General features: G+C 40.9%; 1 protein-coding gene across 3 annotated transcripts in view; it reads left to right on the top strand.

Annotated features, from left to right (window-relative positions):
* Positions 1–1,700: 1,700 nt before the first annotated feature.
* ttbk2a (tau tubulin kinase 2a) overlaps positions 1,701–17,903 on the top strand; it is a 40,365-nt gene continuing 24,162 nt past the window's right edge. For all 3 annotated transcript variants that reach the window (XM_079573392.1, XM_079573391.1, XM_079573390.1), the window contains exons 1-3: positions 1,701–1,826; positions 13,510–13,683; positions 17,504–17,651. In XM_079573392.1, coding sequence (XP_079429518.1) covers positions 13,615–13,683; positions 17,504–17,651 — 217 coding nt within the window. In that variant the 5' untranslated portion in view covers positions 1,701–1,826; positions 13,510–13,614. The remainder of the gene's footprint in view (positions 1,827–13,509; positions 13,684–17,503; positions 17,652–17,903) is intronic.

Genomic DNA, 17,903 nt, shown 5'->3' with positions numbered 1-17,903 from the left:
AAAAGCTTCTTTAAAAAAAAAAAAAGTCAAAATGGCGACAAAAATGAGACAAAAACGCAGCAATGAACATACGGTAACAACACGAGGGAAAATATTCGTTTGTATGAGTTTTGTAGATTTGGATAAAGCCGAACTGGAGAAAATGCCCTCGGTTAAGGTGGAGGTTAAGAGGTTAAAACATAGGCGACCAAAGAAGTGCCCTATATCCTACATCCAGGGGCGGACTGGCCATATGTCCATGTTCTGGAAGAGCACAGAAGGGCCACCAGTCCCGCCTCAACCGAGCTTTACCCAAATCTAAAAGCTGAAAAGAAAAGCATCAAAATAGCGAGAAAAAGAGGATGAAAACGTGAGAAAAACACGGACAAAAAAAGAAAAAATGATAGAAAAAATAATTAAAAACTCAAAAAAATGTGACAAAAACTCAACAAAAAAAATTACAAAAATTCAACAAAAATGTGACAAAAATTCAACAAAAAATGACAAAAATTCAACAAAAAATGACAAAAATTCAACAAAAACGTGACAAAAATTCAACAAAAAATGACAAAAATTCAACAAAAACGTGACAAAAATTCAACAAAAAATGTGACAAAAATTCAACAAAAATGTGACAAAAATTCAACAAAAAAGTGACAAAAATTCAACAAAAAATGACAAAAATTCAACAAAAAATGACAAAAATTCAACAAAAAATGACAAAAATGCAACAAAAAATTACAAAAATTCAACAAAAACGTGAAAAAAATTCAACAAAAAATGTGACAAAAATTCAACAAAAAAGTGACAAAAATTCAACAAAAACGTGACAAAAATTCAATAAAAAATGTGACAAAAATTCAACAAAAAATGACAAAAATTCTACAAAAATGTGACAAAAATTCAACAAAAAATGACAAAAATTCAGCAAAAAATGACAAAAATTCAACAAAAATGTGACAAAAATTCAACTAAAATGTGACAAAAATTCAACAAAAAAGTGACAAAAATTCAACAAAAAATGACAAAAATTCAACAAAAACGTGACAAAAATTCTACAAAAAATGACAAAAATTCAACAAAAAAATTACAAAAATTTAACAAAATGTGACAAAAATTCAAAAAATGTGACAAAAATGGGAAAAAAAAGAGAAAAGAAAAAAAACATACAAAAGGTGACACAACACAGCAACAACGCGAGGAAAAAAATAAGTTTTGTGGGTCTTAGCTTTCAAATGAGATGTTACACAGCCAAATGAGGACAGAATGCATTTAGGTTTAGGCGGGCGGTAAGAGGTTAAAATATGTATTTGTGGAAGTGTCACAATCACGCTAATTTGGGCCAGGCAGGTCAGAGTCCAGGGCTGTTTTTCAGTCCCATTCCGCCCCTGCCTACATCCACATAGTGCATTATTTTGACGCACGCTTCTGTTCATTGATCCGTTATATTTCAGGCACTCGGACTGACGTCACGTGCAGGACTTTGGACCAAGCGTAAAACCAAGCTGTCATCCGCGAACGCGCGTTTAAAGACCCCTTGCGCGCGCCCCCGCGGTTGTTGCGAGGGGCGATGGGGTCGGGAGCGCGCACGTCACGTCACGGATCCGCAGCGGAGCGAGAGAGATGCAGCTGAGGTGACAGCGGCACGAACCATCCGACGCACACGCACCGCGCGCTCAAACGCTCTTGTTTTTGGGCACGTTTTTATCCCTGGTGACATTTTTCCCACCCCCTTCGTGGATCGCGTTCCTCGCCATGGGACGAGGCTCCGCGCTGTCCCCGACTCCTCCCCGGACGATACAGCCGCGTCTCTGAAGCAAGCACATCCAGGACCAGAAAAAGGCGAGGTGAGGGGCGCACAATGCACGCACAGGCCGTACGCGCATCCACGCTCCCCCGACGCACGCGTCCGAGCTTCTGCCGCGGCCATTATTAAGCGTTTTAGCGGCGGCTGTCAGAGCGCATTCGCCGGGTAGACGTGCGGGGAAGCTGGGGGGTGGCCCGGGGAGTGCGTGGACGCGCCCTGGCTGGAGCCTGGGAACCGCTATCCGCCGCTATGCAAGTGCTACTGTATCTATGCCATAGGGGCAGCACTGCAGGGGCATCCACTTCAGAGACACCATTAACATCCAGGCGTTTTGGCGTTGCTTTGACTCCAAATATGGGATTAAAATGGAATAAAAACACAAAACAAATCAGGGTAGCGATAGAGAAAAGCTAAATTGTAAGGATTCGCATGTCTATATATCTTCCAAAAGGCTATATCAGCTAAACTGGCAAGTGGCCAAGCATAGTCATTATTTTTTGGCAAGTTAATGGAGCGCAAATTGGAGTGCCTATACGTATTGACTTCACTGGTGGGAATGTGTCATGAAAGTTATAAGAATGCTACATTATCATGAGGCTGAAGTGGTCGAATTAGCATAACATTAACTTTCATTTCAAGTTTCTCCCAAATGTGGCTGATTGTTGTCGATAATACGCTCGTTAAAATGCATTGTTTCTCAGATTCTGTCTTGTACCCGTATAGCCCGCAGTGTTTATGCATTTGCGCAAACCCCAGGGGAGCAGCGGTGTCCACAACCCCCCCAACCAAAACACTGCCCCTCAAGCGTTACATTATCTGTTGCCAGTGTCAGTGTGGGTTTATTCTGCGGCAGTGGAGATATGTTGATGTGTCTTTTATTGGGGGATGAAATGATGAAATGGCCTGGAGAGAAAAGAGAGATGTGTGTTTGCAAGCCGGGTTAAGACAGTTTGAAACATATTTTGAATAAACCTTTAAGGAGAAATAATAATCTTCTATGTGTTGTACCAGAATTTCTTGATGAAGCCACTTTTCTAGCATATTTGTATCATCCCGATTCTTCACAAGGATGAGTTTATCGGCACAATTTGCAGGGTCACTTCTCAGGGTCACTTTATCAGGGTCACTTTCACAGAAAAGCTTGAAAACTCGCCTGAGAGTTCATGAAAATGATACAAATGCTTTGTAATTCTGAATGTCTGAGTTTGCAATACACTAACGTAGAACAAAACTAAATGTGTTCCTCTATTATTAAAAAAAAAAATCAGGTATAGTGCCTTTAACCCTTTAATGTTTGCTCAACCGTTTGGTAGAGCAAACTTTATCGAATCATGTGTTGTTTCTAATTCTGCCTCTCGCTACCATTCGGTTCAAGTTTGTAATACTCAAAATATCCAGTTTGGACTAGTGTGGGTTGGGGTTGGACTAGTTTGGACGGGTTTATGCTGGTTTAGCGAAGTTTTAGACTGGGTTAGACCTAGTTTGGACCAGTTTGGACCAGGTTTAGACAGGTATAGAGCAGGTTTGGGCTGGTTTGGGCTGGTTTAGAGCAGTTTGAGACTGGTTTAGACCTGGTTTGGACCAGTTAGATCTGGTTTGGACCAGTTTAGACCAGGTTTGAACTGGTTTATGCTGGTTTTGACAGGAATAGAGCAGTTTTGGACTGGTTTGGACTGGTTTAGAGCAGTTTGAGACTGGTTTAGACCTGGTTTGGACCAGTTAGATCTGGTTTGGACCAGTGTAGACCAGGTTTGAACTGGTTTATGCTGGTTTTGACAGGAATAGAGCAGTTTTGGACTGGTTTAGAGCAGTTTTAGACTGGTTTAGACCTGGTTTGGACCAGTATTGACCAGGTTTGGACTGGTTTAGAACAGTTTTAGACTGGTTTAGACCTGGTTTTGACCAGTTTCGACCATGTTCGGACTGGTTTATGCAGGTTTTGACAGGTTTAGAGCTGTTTGTCACTGGTTTAGGGGAGGTTTAGATCAGGTTTAGATCAGGTCTGGCTGGACTGGTTTGTGCTGGTTTAGATCAGGTTTAGACTGGTTTGTGCTGGTTTAGATCATGTTTGGACTGGTTTGTGCTGGGCAGGTAACTCGGAGGTCTATCAAAAAAAATAAAAAATAAACATAAACTAATAACATTGATGTTTGCAGTGAAAACCTTCCAAACAGTTGATCCTGGAGCGTCCTGGAGACCTCTGTGATGGAAAGTAAAGGCGCCATGCGGACCACTCACACGGCCACGTCAGTCTGTGTTTACCAGAAAACGATTAATATGTTCCTTAAACTATTTCAATAATCGATTAGTTGCTCCAGCCCTATTGTAGTTAAGGCTAGAAGATTTTTTGGCTTCCCCCATGCTCTTAAGTGATTTCTGCCTCAAAGGTGACTCCAAGTTGGACCCAAGCCCTGATAAATGGAGATTAAATAAGTTCTAAGTGTATGATCAATGGCTCTTATGAGAAAGACAGTTTGCTAAATACAAAAGATTATGCCACCGTGGAACCATCTGTTGTTAGTGTTAGTCTGACTTTTAAAAGATGACAGAGCGATTACTCAACAGAAAGCAGCTGTTTGTTTGTTGTTTTTTTAGGATAATGAAGAATTAGGCAAAGATGATTTTAACCGGTGGAGGCCACAGATTCCCTGAGAAGTGATGGGCAAGTTACTTTAAAATTAAAAATACAGTTACAGTTATGTTTGAGTTACTTTTGGCAAAAGATAAACTGAAAATAGGAGCTAAAGTTCAGTCAGAGATTTCCTTTTTCCTTTGCTTTTCCGACGACATTAACTACAAGCAACTGCAGCTCTTATACACCAGGGTTCAACTTGATTTGGTGCATTTTATTTGGGGAGTTTTATTTTTCTTTTGTGCATCAATACAGACCATTTAAATGCACTTGTAACTCGTGTTACTTATATTGTAATGACTAATATATGACTGTATTTTGTTTAAAGCAGAACTAAGTAACTTGTTTACCTTAATAAATCCTTCCCATAGTCCCTCTGGAGGTAATAAAAGTGTTAATGGGATGATTGGGGGTATTTCATCTCCCCCTGGTGTCTCTGGAGTCACCAATACACACTAACGGAACCACGAAGAAGAAGCTAACAGGCTAACGGGCAAAGCTAACTGTGGGCTAGCGCCACTTAAACCGTATTTACAGCCAAGTTTGAGTGAAAAAAATGATCTCCATTGTGTAATTGGATGAACAATATCCCTCTGTCCCTTTGTCTTTTCTGTCAGTGTAGTGTTTACTCTCACGGACAATTAATGAGTAAAATAACGCAACTTAGTACTGCTTTAAGTAATACATACTTTTGTAATACGTTACCCTCCACACTGCCCCTGAGGCAGGTTCTTTCAGAATCATAGGTTTCATTGCCACTGACTGAAGGTACGTTCACAAACTATGTTTCTTTTGTTTTTCTTCATGTGCAACTGTGCAACATGAAACATAAACTAATAGTAAAATAAATAAGTCTTTAAGGGCACACAAAAACATAATTAGGCCTGTCACGAAAACAAAATTTGAAGTTCGATATATTGTGGAAAGAAATATCACGATAGATGATATTGTGGACCACTGAAACTAACTTAAGAGAAATCTCAGTAATCTTTTAATCTAACAGTCTGTAGTAACATATACTTTATAACAAGTGAAGTGCTTTGTCATTACATATTTGTACAAAGAAATTGCACAAATGGTGGATAAACTCAATGAAACACATTGTTCAAAAATAGGATAGAAAATAATAAAAAATATTGAATAAATGCACTGTATGTTTTGAACGATAAGTCGATATATTATCTTTGCAGGCCTAGACCAAGTAAACTATAGTTAACCTCTGAATATACAAAATACGCACAATACCACGTAGTGTAGTTATAACGCTGCAAACTCAGATAAGAGGTTGTTTAGTTCATGAGCCTGATGACAGAGGGAAAAGCTGCTCGTGTGGAGAGAAGTTCTGTCTTGGATGGACCGTAGCCTCCTGCCCGAGGGGAGAGGGTCGAACATTTCGTGACCAGGGTGGGAAGGGTCCGCTGTGATCCGTCCTGCACGAGTGATAGAAACATAGCTGCCATCTGCACCCATTATAGAGCTATTTGTGTAATGGGTGCAGACTTATTAAGAGATTCAGTCTAAAGTTTGAGTTGATTTAGTCTGGTTTCAGATAGATACAGACGGCATCTCTGGAATCGCCCATATATGGTCATTTTTGAAAAAAGTTAAGGGGGAAAACAATTTTGAAAAAATGTAAATTTTCTCTAATTATTCAAAAACTACTGTAACAAATGCTGAAATATGAACATAGGGGACATGGGGAGGAGCAAAGTGGTTCAACAGCCCATAAATACATAAATAACAGACAATGCTAACTTGATGCTACATGTTAGCATCGGGCTAATGCGAACGGTTAGCTAGCGCTTGCTACAACTGCCGTTTTTTCACTTCTACTGAACAATCTGTTGCGACAAAATATCCATGTGGGCCCGATTTACACTTGACTTTATTTATGTGTGATAAATAAGTTCATATTCCACCAGAAAATGGCTAAAAAGAGTGGAAAATTGTGTTTCTTAAAGATTCTATTTTCCCCCTCGGCGAAGCCACGCCCCCTTCTATGACGAGATGCCGTCTGTATCTATAAGATAAAACCTCTTATTGCCAATGGAACAAGCAAACAATATCATCATTCATACTATTTTGTATTAATTCAAGTAAAAGATAAATATTTTTAATTGTAAAAGGGATTCGTGTCTGTTCCATTGGCATTAGCATTTTAATCTTTAAACCAACTCAAATTCAACATAAAGTCCCTTAATTCAAGAAAGAATTCAAGTATTTTAATTTTTAGCCCAATTTTTAAAAATGTCTGGTCTATAATCCTGTGTACGATGCTGCTTACTGTGTCAGTGTTGAATTGTGACAGCAGGGGGCGCTGTATAAGAGGCATAGGGCTGATTTATTCAGGACATTCATGTTTCGTAGGTACTTCAGACGGAGCTAATTTCTATCTCTTATGATTCTTAAATTATGAGCAACATAAAATATATAAAATAGTTGTATTAGTTTTGGGCGAGTTCATGACAGAGCTCTTTCCAACAGGAAGTCTCTTACACTTTCAGTTACGGAGATATTGTAAAAAAAAACAAATATCGGGCCAATATATAAGAGCAGTGGGCGCACCGAGCTGGTTCAGTCTATTGTGTATGTTTTGTGTTGAAGGGGAAACTGAAGGAAATCCATTCTTAAAGCCACACTGCGTATTTTACCCAATACATAACATTTAAATACAAGCATTAATTTTATGACAGATATTTTCATCATTGAAAAACAGTTCATAATTGTACAAACAAACATTTATGAGGCTCACCCCTCCAAAGATATGACTGTAAACTTTACTGGGAGTGGGTACGTCTCCAGCTTGTCTCCATGGAGATGTGACAGAAGACAGTAGGATTTGAGATTTAAACAGGTTAGTTTTTCATCCAAATCCTCTCTTTTATTAGTCACTGCAGTAACAGCATTTTCTGTGTTGAGCTGGTCATTAGGAGCATGTTTTTGTTTTGCCGCAACAGTATAGTCCAAAATGTTACGCAGTGTACCTTTAAACAGGGAGAAAATGGTAAACCCATCAATCCATCCATCCATTTTTTTTCTTCCACTTGTCGGGACAGCTGCCCAAATCAGGTTCCACCAGCCCCTTATGGCTCCTCCTGCAGGTAGAGGGTCCACAGAAGGACGGCCTAACCCTAACCGGGCCTGTTGGTCTCTCAATTAGGACCTGTTTGCCCTGGGACACCCTACCAGGAGCATGAAGTCTCAAACAACAGAGCTCCAAGATCAAACCCCTCCACCACGTTAAGGTGCCGGTTCCAGGAGGGGAGAGAATATAACATTTAAAGCTAAATATCAGCTTAACAGGATCATGATTCAATTTGAGTCCCACTTCTGCCTATTTCCCTACTTCCCACCGATAAAAGCAGCCGCAGATACAGAACCTGCCTGAACAGTGAAAGTCGGGCTCAGTCGGAGTTAAGCTCGGATTAAAAAGTAAAGTCTGGGTGAAACGTGAGCCTCTTCAGCTGCTGCATCTGTCTCTGCAGCTGCTTCACTAAACAAGACTCCACTGTTCAAACCCTGACATTTTAGACACACATATCTATAAACCAGAGATTGTTTTTCTTTTGTTTTGATGAGCAAGGATTACGAAAACCTCTCGTGTTTATGGGCGCGGTGTCACGAAGGAGCGTTACTGAGTGTTGGGGCATGAATTATTAATCAAAGCCCGGCGTGACCTATTATCAATTCCTTTTTCCCGAACTCTGAGTGCCTCCAAAGCATGACTCTTCTGTTGAATCCTAGATGGATGATAGAAACGGAGGCCGATCAAAACTCTTGTATCACTGTTACGTCATTTTGGAGCACAAGTCTTTTACCGTCCAGCGCGCACACACTCTCCTCAGGCCAAAACGCTGTTACGTAATGTCAAAAACACTGTCTGGATTCAGGGCACGGCTCTGACACAGCGAGGAAATCTGCCCCATCATGTAACAACAGGGGAGAGAGCGAGGCTACGTATTTAAAGCCCAAAGAATGAGATCAGCTGAGCAAACATCAATGGGTTTCGTCCTCCCTGATGGCACGGCCGTATTCGAGAGATCCGAACCCCTTTGAGAAGCTTTGGGATGTGCTGGAGAAGGCTTTGCGCAGTGGTCAGACTCTCCCATCATCAATAAGATCTTGACATTGCAGAAGCTTATGGAAACAAAGCCACAGAGAATAGGTGCTGTAAACAAATCTTTCTTTCTGGTCAGGCAGGTTCATATTCAAACCAATATGTGCTCCTTTACTTCTTATGTTATTACAGAGTACGGCTGCAGGGTTTTTAATTTGGGCTTTTTAGTCATAATAATCCAAATTATAACAACAAATAAAGGCTATACATATCTCAGTTTGCATGTAATGAGTCTATATCATATATTCAGGGGCGGACTGGGACTGAAAAACGGCCCTGGACTCTGGACCAGCCTGGCCCAAACTAGCGTAAATGCAACACTTCCACAAAAACATATTTAACCCTTAACCGAGTGCATTTTCTCCAGTTCAGCTTTACCCAAATCTAAAAGCTTCTTGACTGAAGAGCAACAGTGTAATGCCTGATTTGAAAGCTAAGACTTACAAAAGTGATTGAAACTTTTTGTCACGTTGTCGCCACATTTTTGTCACGTTTTTGTTGCTTTTTCGTCACTTTTTTGATGTGTATTCGTTGTGTTTTCGTCACTTTTGTGTCACTTTCGTATTGTGTTTTTGTGGCTTTTTTGTTGCTTTTTTTTCATTGCTTTTTTCCATTGCTTTGTTGTGTTTTCCTCTCTTTTTTGGTCATGTATTTGTGGGTTTTTGTTGCTTTCCTGGCACATTTTTGTTCCGTTTTCATCCTCATTTTCGTCGCTATTTTGATTTTTTTTTTTTAAGCTTTTAAATTTAGGTAAAGCTCGGTTAAGGCGGGGGATAAGAGGAGAAAATGGAAAGGCCAGACCGGTGGCCAAAGAGCCAGTGGCCCTTCTGTGCTCTTCCAGAATGGACATATGGCCAGTCTGCCCCGGCATATATTAGTTTCCCAGTTTAAGTTGAATAACAGAAATGAACACACTTTTGAATCTTCTGAGTTTCACCTCTACATGAGATAGCCAGTGTTCCATTCAGCCCATAGACTGTATATATAAATAGCTCCTGCTCGCTCCTCCCCGTTTACCACAATGACCACGTTCGAAGGGGGAATTCATGGCTGATTTACAGACTCCTCCTCCCCAGCTCTGACGAAGCATGTTCCTAAAAAGGGCATGAGGGCGGGATCTTCACTGTACGTGACATTTAGCTCGCGCAGCTCCAGTGCTAACAGTCCAGCCCTCATTAGTACGAGATTTCGGAAAAAAAATTCTTACGAAAACCAGCCTGGTTCCCTTCATTGTAACAAACCCAGTGTTATCACAGGAGGAATATCGAGCTGTAGAAAGTTTAAGAAAATTAGGTACCAGGCTTTAAAGTTGTTTTTGACGTGTCTAAAGTCTAATGCATTCCAATGGGGGACTAGTGGCTATATGGAGGTACTACAGCAGGGCGGCCTCTAGTGTTGTCGTCACAAAGCAAAGCAGCCATTGATTCAGCTCCATTCATTGTAATGGTCCCGAGTTGTTCCTTAAAGGGCGAAAAGTAGAGTAGAGTGTTGACTTGCCCTGATATTTGATCAATCCAGTGTATCGTCCATACGAGCCCGGCGTTTTGGGGGTCTGTAAACCAACATTTTCCAAACTAGGTCCCAGAGTGGAAAGATCTGAAAACGGCGTTTACGTGGCACCGTTGTTGCGACGTCTCCGCGACTTTTACTAAAACGATGACATCACAGCAGCAGCATTGTGTCTATGTTATCCATAATCTACTGATCTTATAATTGGTTTTCCTCATGGATCTATGATGGTTTGACTCCGCTCCTCTTTGCTCCACTTCCGTCCACAAGCCACAGGTGACAAGTAGAAAAACACGAGTCAGTCTGTGTTTTTGGACTGACAGTAAAAGGTCAGGTTTTTCTGCTTTAGTCCCGTTGCGTCTGAAGAATAAACTCGTCTCCTCGTCTCTTCTGTAGATCCTAAATCCTTGAATCAGTTTCATTTTCACTGTTTACATTCCACAAAAGTTTACCGCACAAGTGCCCTCTACAGCTTGTTCTATTGTTCTAGTTTGCATCTGCAACTGTAGCAATAAAGACTTTACGGTTTGGGAATTGTTGCCTGGGAAGTTCAGAATAATACCCTTCTGCCCCTTTTATACACGGGGTATCTGCTGCCAAACTCAAACAAACCTGTGCAATTAGATTTGTTTATTTTGCCGTCACGTGTGAGATGCAGAAGTTCCCCCATAACAATCGATAACAATCTATGGACATAAGATACAAGACCCAAAGAAAATGGTTAAAAGGCTTAATTTACATGGACAGAACACACCCCGGACACTCACTGTTTGAGCGTTTTAGTGCATATTATCTATTATCTGTGTTAGCGTCACAGCGCCCCACACAGGCCTGGAAGATGAATTGCGCCGTTTTCACAGACCTGAGACACATTTACTGAGCTGGCTTCTGGCTTACAAAGAAAGTTTCTGAAAATATAAGTCTTTCTTCGTGTGGATATAGCCTTAAAATGGCTTGTAAAACTGATTTTCTCTTGACGTCCGCAGTTCTATGTAAACTAAGAGGAGTTAAGGGGCGGCACAATTCATGGCGGCTCCCACGTGAACCTCTGGAATACGGTGAATTGAGACAATACCACACCTGATCTGAGCGTTCCTGGCTTAAATCCTGACACTGTTGCTTTCTACAACAGACAGTTACCGCGTGAACCTCATCAGTGGAGGCCTCAGAGCTTGGCATCTCCTTGTCAGTGCGGCGCTGCTGATCTGCTGACTCCACGGCTGCAGCCTCCGTGTGCTGAGGGCTGCACTAGTCTGAAAGCTTCATAAAACTCAGAGGAATAAGCCCCGTCGGCCGTTTAGGAAGTGAAGCGAAGTGTGGGCAAACAGAGGCGCAGGAGAGATCCAACAGATGTTTTAGCGAGAATTTTTAATCCGGGAGTGACCTGGTTTCACCGGGTCAAACGCTGTGAGGAAAAGTGATGAAGTGTTACAGACTGAACAAGGTCAAACAAATAGGAGCTTGTGAGATTTATGATACATTTGTACGTATCAACTTACAAGTAAGCAGAGGTGGGTAGTCGCCATAATATTTACTCACGTAAGAGTATAAAAGTACTTGAAGGCTACTTGAGTACTATGAGTAAGTGTTCGAGCATAAAAGTCTTGTTTATGGTCCAGTAGTGACATAAATGATGAGAAACAAAACATAAAATAATGTGACAATTGCACTATTTTCAAAGTAAATACATATATAAAGAAACAATTATGAAGAATTAAGTAACACAACAAGAAATACTTTGATTTTTTGTGTCACTTTAAGATTTACTCACAGTGGCACGAGTTACTTTTGTTTATTTTTTCTCAAGTAAGAAATAGATGCTTCATGTTAATATTACTCAAGTGGAAGTAAATAGTACTATATGAAAGAATTACTTAGAAAAAGTACAGTTGCTTCAAACAGTTGCTGAAGTGCTTGTATTTGAGTAAATGTAACTGAGTACTACCCACCTCTGCAAGTAAGGTTGGAAAATCTCCAGAATGTTATTGCACTGCTTGACCAAAGAACAAAGTCACTCGCTCTAATGTTTAGTTGTTTCTTCTTTACAGCACATTCGGTGTTTCAATAAGTTTCCGAAATGTTGAAAGAACCAGTGTTTTATTAACCAAGATCTTGTATTGATGATGGGAGAGTCTGACCACTGTGCAAAGCCCTCTTCATCCACACTGCTGTCAGACTGTACAACATTACTGTAAACTCGGGCAATAACTCCTATGCAAAACAATACAATATGCAATGACCATCACTTTATCAACAACCTGCTATATGTCTGTAAACTTTGCACTGTCAATGCGGACATTTTGACATTCTACATTTTATATTCTGTTCTATTTTTCTAATCAACCGCTTCAACACGTTTTTCTTATTTAAGTGAATTTCCTTTGTTCTAAGCAAAATAAGGCCTGCTCCATTGGCAAACTTATTTCAAAATAGTCCAAATCTACTTTAAATTTACAGTTTGTCATGTCGACAGAGTCTTTGTCTGAGTCAGTGTTCCAGCTGCTCAAGACGTTAGCATGCTACCGGTTAGCAAACTGTCAGCAATCAACTGTCAATGGCTTCAACAAGATAAACACATGTGTGGCCGCATCTATGAACACTGAGGAAATACTACAGTAACAGCTCAGCTCTGACCTCTGTCACATGACGAATCCAAGGCTAGATGTTTGGAGTGTGGCTCAGGGTTTTCTCTTTTGAGGTCACTGGTTTCTTCACATAAACGTGCGTCTCCGGGGCCGTGTTTTAACTGTTTTCTTCTTGAGCAATGATTACGAGTACATAAACATGCCACTGTCGATCAGCTGTCTTTCGTTTTCATCTTGAGTAGAGATATTGTTACATGTTGTAGTACTGCACAATTCTACTTCAGTATTCAAAATGGCCGCCATAACAACAAAAGTCACATGACTGAAAAGCATGACACACAAATGGAATCACGAAGAAGAAGCTAACACGCTAACTGCAGGCTAGCGCCACTTTAGCAGTATTTACAGCCAAGTTTGTGTGAAAAAAATTATCTCATTGTGTAATTGGATGTACAATATCCCTCTCTCCCTTTGTCTGTGTCTGTCAGCGTAGTATTTACCCTCACTGACAAGTAATGCGTAAAAAAAACGCAACATGCTACGACACCTGCAGTGGCGCTTATGGCCTCTAGGGGCAAGAGTTACTTAGTGCTGCTTTAATTGTTTCCCCATTATCTTTGATTGCACATTTTCCTGTCTATTTGCAGCCCCTTAGTGTTTCTTGAGAGCTGTGAATTTCTCTATAATAGATCAATAATGGCTTATCTTATCTTATCTGTGGCGGCAAATCCATGCTCGGGCGAGTATTTTTTTTAAAACCAGAATTCGGGATTCGAAGAGGACACACCAATCCTTTACTAGAGCAAATCCAGGACTAATTAAGCCATAACACTCTAGTCATTTGTTTATCTGATGATTTTTTGTCCTCTCTGACCTGCAGGCTTTGGTCTTTAGCCCCGATGCCCGGCCCAGCGTTCCCAGTCTGATTGTGCTTCAGGCCTCGGCCCCGCGGTGAGGAGGAGAGCGCCCCCTGTCTGCAGACGGGATGAGCGGCGGAACGGAGCAGGCGGACATTCTGAGCGTGCTGTCGCTGGTCAAAGAGAGATGGAAAGTGGTGAGGTTTTTTTTTTATTACAATGGGCTTTCTGTGAGTCTGTCCACGCTGTCGCCGCCTTCCTCCGGCGCTCCTCACATCAGCCTGGACAAACAAGGAATTTAGATGAAGTCGTTTCAGATATTAGGCTTTAATCATGTTAACCAGTAGACAAATTAGATCAGAATAGTCTTAACAGGCCAATACCTGACTTATTGTGTTCTAGAATTCAAAATTTGCTTTGTCCCTTTGTGAAAAAAGTAGTGTATAGTCTGGAACTTGGCGTTTTCTCTGCAAGTCCATCTGACATAGTGGCTTACCCAAGTTTGAAGACATGAAAAAATAACCCAAAAAACCCAGCAGAAGATGGAGAAACAGCTGTTCTTCTGTTTAATCAACAGGCGAACTACTGAAATCTTTTAATTACAGGTGGGAGAAGCTGTAAAGTTTGTTCTGAACAAAGTCAATAACAATCGATGACAATCTAGACGGCACACAGGCAAACACATCAACAGGAAAAAGATACAAAACCTGTGCACCCAAAGAAAACAATGGTTAAAAGGCCTCATTTACCAGGACAGAACACACCCCGGACTCTCACTGTTTGAGCGTTTTAGTGTTAAAGACTCACACCAGCAGATTGAGGAACAGTTTTTACCACCTTAGCTGTTAGCTCCATCACACCTTAATAGCACTTTAGCACCACATTGTAGCTGCTACTACTGTTTCGGCCTGTGAGTGTTTTATTTTTATTTATTATTGAGACTTTGAGAGCCATGCAAGTTTCATATATACTTGTGTTTAATGACAAATAAAGCATTCTATTCCTTTATTGTAGCATGGCCATTTAATCAAAGCGTATTAAAGCTAAAGTAACTTGTTTACCTGAATAAATCCTTTCCGTAGTCCCTCTGGGGGTAATACAAGTGTTAATGGGATGATTGGGGGTCTTTCATCTCCCCCTGGTGTCTCTGGAGTCACCAATACACACTAATGGAATCACGAAGGAGAAGCTCACAGGCTAATGAGCAAAGCTAACTGCGGGCTAGCACCACTTAAACAGTATTTACAGCCAAGTTTGAGTGACAAAAATTATCTCCATTGTGTAATTGGATGTACAATATCCCTCTGTCCCTTTGTCTGTGTCTGTCAGTGTAGTATTTACTCTCACGGACAATTTATAAGTAAAAAAACGCAACATGCTAGGACACCTGCAGTGGCGCTTATGGCCTCTAGGGGCATGAGTTACTTAGTACTGCTTTAAAACACATTGACAATAGGCAATGACTCTTGTGATTAATAATAATAATAATAATCCTGGTTAAATATTAGCTTGTTAATAACTCCACAACAACAACATACATCCCCCTTTGCTGATTCTGATTCTGAATCAGATTTTTCCAGGCAATGGGGCCGTCCCTTACACTCCTGCTTTCTATATACAAAGCCTTTTTATCATTAGTTTGTGACGGTGTTGCTCCCTGAAAGTTTAAAAATGTGCTAATAAACTAATCAATGTGACAACTTTTGTGGTTAGAAATAGGGCTGGGTATCATTAAACGAAAAGTTTAGGTAGGATACTAGTGGTATTGAAAAGAAAAAACATTTAGAGACAACAACGTTTTGATGCCTGTTGGTCCAGTGGCAGCATTAAAGGAAGTTACTTGGTTGTTTCAGCTCAAATAATTGATTTTTTGGAATAAATTACATTATTATTCTGTTTTCTTGTTCTCGAAAGATACTGTGTTTTAGCATAGATATCGAAAAAAGCATAGTTCAGGTATCTGTATCGAAAAATAGTAATAATAGGGGTAAGGTGTTTAAAGCTATACTCCGAAACAGTTATGTTGTTATACATTCCGTTATATTAAGATAGATTCAGTCAGCATTCCCTACTTCATAAGATTCACCAAACTCCTAAAAATCCTTATAAACAAATGCGATGGGTATTCACGATAAAGCATTTGGAAGAGAAACAACTATATGTGCAAAGATACGAGTCCGGTAAAGGCACATTTCACCAACAAAATACAGCTGTAAAGAAGGAAATGCTTGTTTTTTATTCTGCTCATTGGTTTATAGTTGAAACAGTAGGATGAAGGAGGAGAGAGATGTAGATAAATGGCTGAGAGACTAGAAAATGTAGTCGCAGTACTGCCCCCAAACCCATGTTCTGCTGTATGAGGAGGCCCTAAAATAGCTGGTTCTGTTCTATTTCAGTCTGACGCTACAGTCCCTACAGTCTCTCCCCGAGGTCCATCCAGCTCTGAGCCTCTGCCACTCGGCTCCACTCCTCCTCACCGAGTCGGAAGAGAGAGTTCCTTATGTAACACGCGGCTAATCCCGACTTTAGCTCCGACTGTAACTGTCCCGACCTCCGGGGGACCGTCTCTGGATTAGATTGAGATCAGCCAAAGAAGACGCACGAGGCAGAAGAGAAAGAGTTTAGCGAAATGTAGCCTTCTGCTCCACTGTATTTCTGCAAAGACTCCAAAGTCCATCCACCCACAAAGTAAAAAGCTGGATGTGTAAGCCTCATGATGCACTCTCCAGAACAGAAGGTGGCGCTGTGTGGATTTACTGTCAATATCACTGACTCGCGACAGGGAAGAGGGCAAAGATATCAGACATGACGCTCGTTCATTTGGCAAACGTGGCGGCCATCTTGTGTCTGTCCGGTGACGCCAACCCCTATAGCAACCAGTGCAAAACCATTAACAACATTTTAAATTTGTTGTTGTGTTGTTTAGCCGTATTAGCTTTGTTTTCTCTATTCATTACCAGGGCTCAGTGGTTAGCATTCACTGTATCACTGTCCCACCATGTTCAATAAATATTGGTCATAAAAATTAAAAACTACAGAAATACTGTTTTAAAGTAGAAAACAAATGTTATATTTGATATAAATGAACTGAATGATTTGAAGTGTTTGGCAGGAAAATCCATGAACAAATGGAGCTTAAAGAAGTACTAAGTAACTTGTTTACCTTAATAAATCCTTTTCGTTGTCCCTCTGGGGGTAATAAGTGTTAATGTGATGACTGGGGGGTCTTTCATCTCCTCCTGGTGTTTCTGGCCAGAAAACCCAATTCAAACTAATGGAATCACGGCTAACGGGCAAAGCTAACTGCGGGCTAGCGCCACTTAAACAGTATTTACAGCCAAGTTTGAGTGAAAACAATTATCTCCATTGTGTAATTGTTTGTACAATATCCCTCTCTCCCTTTGTCTTTTCTTTCAGCATAGTATTTACTTTCATGGACAATTAATGGGTAAAAATCCTCTACATGCTACAACACCTGCAGCGCCGTCTATGGCCTCTGGGTGCATGAGTTGCTTGGTACTGCTTTAAGTCTCTGCCTCCTATGAAACTGAAATGAAAATGGAAAAACTGCAAAAAAGTTATTTTCTTGCCAGATCGGACATGAGGTCAGTCACAATTATCAAAGTCATGAAACAACTAAGAATAGATCAAAACAGTATCAAGGAAATAAGTGGTGTTTCCATTTGATTACAGTGCACTGGGTTAGAAGGGCCAGTCACAAGATGGCCGCCAGAACTGCCATTCATTCCATGGTATCACTATGGCCACATCCTGTCGAGAGTTTTCCCTATTTCTCTAGCAACTTTTACTTGTACAGAAGTGGTAATTGATGATTTATCTGTACTTTTACTCAAGTAATGAACTCAATACTTTCATCACTATAGAGTAAACCTAAAGAATCACATTTTTGTTTTTTCTTAGTGCCTATTGTGACCTTTAAAATTTTGATTGCGACTCGATTGCAGTGACTTGTGCTGTCATAGTGCTGTGCTGAGTGCGTTGTCTTTATATTCCCAGGCGAAGAAGATCGGAGGTGGAGGTTTCGGCGAGATCTACGAGGCCCTGGACCTGCTCACGCGGGTCAGTGTGGCGCTGAAGGTGGAGTCGGCGCAGCAGCCCAAACAGGTGCTGAAGATGGAGGTCGCGGTGCTCAAGAAGCTACAGGGTGAGTCCAAGCTAGAAGGTTGCGGGTTCAATTCCCATCTGGACTAGACTGTGTCTGTGCAGGTTTCCTCCGGGTACTCCAGTTTCCCTACCACTAAAAATATATTCCTTCTGGGGCCAGGACTCCAGAAAAAAGAGATTCTTGATTTCATTCTACACATTAGGACATGGTTGGCCCCTAAGAATCATGATATGTATCGAATCGTGACTAAAGTGGATCGCCCCAGTACATAGACAGCATTAACATTCTAGA

Source organism: Gobius niger, assembly GCF_951799975.1.
Source record: "Gobius niger genome assembly, chromosome: 16".
Classification (NCBI taxonomy): domain Eukaryota; kingdom Metazoa; phylum Chordata; class Actinopteri; order Gobiiformes; family Gobiidae; genus Gobius; species Gobius niger.
This window is presented reverse-complemented; position numbering and strand designations above follow the sequence as displayed.